The sequence below is a fragment of the Anoplopoma fimbria genome, chromosome 8, assembly GCF_027596085.1.
Source record: "Anoplopoma fimbria isolate UVic2021 breed Golden Eagle Sablefish chromosome 8, Afim_UVic_2022, whole genome shotgun sequence".
NCBI classification, from domain to species: Eukaryota; Metazoa; Chordata; class Actinopteri; order Perciformes; family Anoplopomatidae; genus Anoplopoma; species Anoplopoma fimbria.
In genome coordinates, this window is record NC_072456.1 from 19,502,073 (window position 1) to 19,506,981 (window position 4,909).

At 45.0% G+C, this 4,909-nt stretch overlaps 1 protein-coding gene across 1 annotated transcript; it reads left to right on the forward strand.

The window, feature by feature from the left end:
• Nucleotides 1-621: 621 nt before the first annotated feature.
• dmrta2 (DMRT-like family A2) lies at nt 622-3,036 on the forward strand. Its single transcript, XM_054602817.1, has 2 exons — nt 622-1,479; nt 1,991-3,036. The coding sequence occupies exons 1-2, from the start codon at nt 1,002-1,004 to the stop codon at nt 2,863-2,865; spliced, it is 1,353 nt and encodes a 450-aa protein (XP_054458792.1). The 5' UTR covers nt 622-1,001; the 3' UTR covers nt 2,866-3,036.
• The last annotated feature ends 1,873 nt before the right edge of the window (nt 3,037-4,909 follow it).

Consider the following 4,909-nt stretch of genomic DNA (forward strand, 5'->3'; position numbering starts at 1 on the left):
CCTGCAGAGAGATCTTCACAAACAGACTTTTTCCTGACCGATCAAATTTCGCCTCTTCTTGAATCAATAAAATAAATGATACTTACCTTCCGGGTTGATGAGATTACAGTCACGCATCATCTTAATTTTTGCGGAATATTTTTCCTGTCTGTAATGATTAGTTGGATAAACACATCTTGTACAGTAGAGATTTCTCTCACAATCATGTCGTCAAATGATAAAGTATGTTTCTCGAGAAATAAACGGAAAGTTTCTGGAAGAGATGAGCATTTTCCCCTCATTTCAGGGCTATTATTATTATTATTTTTTCTAGTGTCCTGTTTGGCAGCATATCGGCCCATGATAAAGCTGAATAAATGGAATAATAGAGCTTATTGTTTTGAAATCTATAAAATTCTTCTTTTTTTTTGTTGTGGATATACACAGCATCGATTTTAGCTTTCCGGGAACTCCCTTCAGATTCTTAACACTTGATATTTGGAATAAGAACTCAGGTGGACACAGTTGAAAAAAAAGAGGCAAGCCAATCAGATTGCTCCTTCCCCCTTTGGCCAATGACAGGCGCCACATTGTTGTCAAATTTGTCTAATGAAAACGTAGGAGCAACAATAGAGAGGGGAGAGAGGGATCTGTATCCACTGACGATCTCTGGAGGAAGTTAGTGTCTCAGGCTGCGACGAGTAGCAACCTCGCTCCTCCTGGACAGTGTGAACTTTCTCCCGGGGAGGAACGACCGCTCCTCTCGGCTCCTGCTCCTTTCGGATTTAAACTCGACACTATCTTAGTATCCCAGCTTCTTCTGCAGACTCCTCGAGCAGTTAACATTAGACTTTCCATCATAGATTTTCTTTTTTTTTTTTTTTGTTTTGCACTCGACAATCTTTGCCTTCACCACCCAGATATGACCCGCTGAGCTCACTGCTAGTATAAATCAAACAGATCGTTCAGAAGAAAGTCGTTTTTTCTTGTTAGTTCAGTCCCACCAGTGAGGAACACGGGCCATGGATCTGAGACAGGAGCTCCCCACAGTCTCCTCCGCCTCTCAAGTCCACCACGGCACGGCAGCAGCAGCGGCCGCCGCAGCAGCAGCAGCAGCAGCCGCCTCCATCCCGGTGTCCATGGCCGGGACCCTCATGCGCGGCCCTCAGCTCATCCTGCGCGCCGCGGACAAATACCCGCGCACCCCGAAGTGTGCCCGCTGCAGGAACCACGGCGTGGTGTCCGCGCTGAAGGGCCACAAGCGCTACTGCCGCTGGAAGGACTGCATGTGCGCCAAGTGCACGCTGATCGCCGAGAGGCAGCGGGTGATGGCGGCGCAGGTGGCGCTGCGGCGGCAACAGGCGCAGGAGGAGAACGAGGCGCGAGAGCTGCAGCTGCTGTACGGGACCGCGGAGGGGCTCGCGCTGGCCGCCGCCAACGGCATCATCCCACCGCGACAAAACTACGAGGTGTTCACCTCCGTCAGCGAGAGCAACTCAGGTGAGGAGCAGCAGCAGCCTTTAGCATGTAGAATAAGAAGTGCAGATCTTCGTTATTATTGTGTTAAAAACACCTTAAAACACAGGCTAAAGAAAAGGGAAAATAAGTGAAGTAGGAATTGGTATTTCTCAATAAGTAGCTTTCATAAAGGCCTCAATATTGTTGATTATTCCGTCCATTCATATTTAACTGTGATAGTCTATTTTGTTGAGTTTGCAATATGAATGTCATGACACCTGAAAAGAAGATATTGAACTTTTGTTTGGCACAGGCTTTTTTTTTTTTTTAAAAAATTGGTGCCTCATCTGTCATGTATTTAACGTCGAGGCTGGCCTGATGCAGTGTGCACTGAGGTTTGTGTTTAACAGGCAGATGTTCAGACTGAGAGTCATTCAGTTTGTATGTCCTGAGTTTCATTCAGCTCTATCAAGTTGACTCTTCTTACTGTTAACAGTTGACATATGCCCCCCCCATCATCTAAATAACCGTGTTGTTCTATTTGTGTCAACAGATTCAAGCATCCACAAGTACGAGCTGTTTCAAAAGAGCCACATGTCCGTATCCGCCTCCTCTCAGCAGACTGCGGGGAAGTCCGCGTCCACCGAGAGCGACTCGGCCCCGGGCATCTCTTCCCCCGACGGCCGCCACGGAGGCTCGGGCTCCGAGAACGGAGACAGCGAGTCCTTCATCAGCTCTCCGGTCTCCAAGCCTCTGAAAGACGGAGGGGAAACTCCTCGCTCCGTCAGCTCCATCGGCTCCGATTCCGGCTCTGAGACCGACAAGGACGAGCAGGAGCCCTCCCCGTCCTCCGCGGCCTCCCGGCACATGAACGCCATCGACATCCTGACCCGGGTGTTCCCCAGCCACAAGCGCAGCGTCCTGGAGCTCGTCCTGCAGGGCTGCGGTAAGGACGTGGTGCAGGCCATCGAGCAGATCCTCAACAACAGCGGCGCGCAGGGCTCCAACAAGGCCGGGGCGGAGGAGACATGGACGGCCGAGAGGGTGCAGCAGCAGCCTCCCCACTCCTCCGCCTCCACCACCGCACCGACCAGGCCCATGCTGCCCGGAGCCATGACGCTCAGCAACCGCTCGGCCTTCTCTCCCCTCCAGCCGAACTCCCCGCACTTCGGCGACCCCAGCGCCTACCCTCTGGGCACCCACCTGGGCCTGAACCCGCTGCGGCTGGCCTACTCTGCGCACAGCCGGGGACTGGCCTTCATGACGCCTTACTCCACCGCCGGGTTGATGCCCACCCTGGGCTTCAGACCCCCGATGGACTATGCCTTCAGCGACCTGATCAGGGACAGGACAATGTTACACAAGGAGCAAGGCTATTCCAGCGGCCTGTACGGGCCTTTGGTCAACAACACGCCGGAGAAGCAGTGAGGGCTGCTGGACTGACCGCATGCAGACACGTTGCATTGTGTTTGTTTAGCCACAAGTGTTGAATGTTTTTGGCGAAAAATCTGTGATGTGTTTTGGCTGCAGGCTGCTGTACATAATAGGATTGTCTGGCTTGTAGTCAAAAGGTCCGAGAGAGAGAGAGAGAGAGAGAGAGAGAGAAAAAAACAACAAAAAACTAAACTCACTTGTGTAATTTTCAAAAATAATTTTATATGTTTGGATGACATTCCTGAATCTGATCAATAAAACAACCTGAAACTGAAAAAAAGATATTTATAGATTCCAAAATAAATCACAATGAAGCTGGGAAAGGTGAACTAAAAAAAAAAGCGAACCCAGTTGCACAAAAAAAAGGCTAGAACTATATACACATGCTTTTATTACTGATTTTTTTTTATGTCAATTCTGCACCAGGATATAAAATAAAATGAAGACACAAAGACATGATTTATCAGAGTTGTGTTTCTTTAAAGCCCATCACATTATTTAGCTGGTTGGTGAAACATGAGGTTCAAAATAAAACTTTAAATATGCATTCCTCTCACACACATATTGAATATTAAATGAGGCAAAATTAAGTTATTATAACATGTAGATTATACGGATATTAACCCCCATTTCCTGATGTACAAGTTGAACTAATGATGTGTAAATGCCATCCTTTTTTTCCTTATGTATTATTTCACTTATCTCACCTATTTACTTTTGTTCATTTCCAACTGCCTGTATTATATATTGCATTTGGTAATATGAAACGCTCTGCTATGTTTCGACTTTTCATTTATCCTTTAGTCGGCTCAAATATTTTGTGACAAAGTGCTGGATTAAGTCAGTTCATCTTCAAATGTTACAAGCTGTGCTGTCACATTGTATGAATATGCTGGAAATAAATGTTATTTTAAAGAAAGTGGAAAAGTATCATCATTTTGCGTTGGGATCATCGGCGTGTTGCATATGTTCAATTGTGAAGGGAGCATCAAGAACGAGGCGTGTTGTAACGGCCTCTACAAGCTGAAGACATTCTACATGTGTCAGATGTTTTGGCCTCTGATGGGTAACATTTGTTTCTGCAACCAAACATCGAAACATTAGAATCTTTGTAGACAGCACTTCCACAAAGGCCTGCTGGCAGGTGTGTACTGATAAATCATGGAGAGAAAAAGGTAGCCTGCGTTTCAGATGAAAACTATTTTGAGACTAGAGTCAGATGAGACAGACTAGCTCTCCACACTACATTTCTTTCCTGACTACAGTATTCTCTGTTCATTCTTAATACAACAGAAGCAATCTGCATTCTACAGAATCTCAAAAAAACAACAACATACTGATATATTTTGAAGTTTCAATAGCACAGTATCAGCAGCACAGCGGTGACTTGAACCTTAGTGAAACACATTGCACACATTACATAAAGTGCGTTTTCTTTTGGAACTAAATTCTCTCATAAAAGAGCTGTTCACTGCAGAATAGATTTTTTATTTAAATGTCTTACTTTTCATCTTAACCGGATGTTTCATAGAGATTATAGCGATTGTAAATACACGTTGACAAGAGTGGCTGTGTGAAGTAAAATATTTACTTTTAATGACGGACCAGTTCCAGCTCCAAGGGCCTTTTTAGGTTTTTCTTGGCTATCAATTAAAAAAACATAAATCCAATCATTGGATGAAGTAGTCATTCTTAGATCATATAAACCCCTAATTATAAAGCAGTCGACGGTACAATCAGATTCAATGTAGTTCAGTGACAATCCAGAAAAAAGTAAAGTAAAAAGGTGTCAAATTCGAGCTCATTCATTTAAGTATAGGACACTTAGACTGTGCATTAATTAAAAATTAGGCACATTTTTCGTTTGGAAGTAATGCTTTATTTATTTTCACGTGACCAAATCTAAAAGGTGTAAGTGTATCATAAGGAAATGATTGGAACATACCATACAGGGTTTTATGGCAGGGAAGAAACTGACCTAAACATGTTTTGGTGAAACTACAAATCCTGTATGAATCCCCCCCCCCAAAAAAAAAAT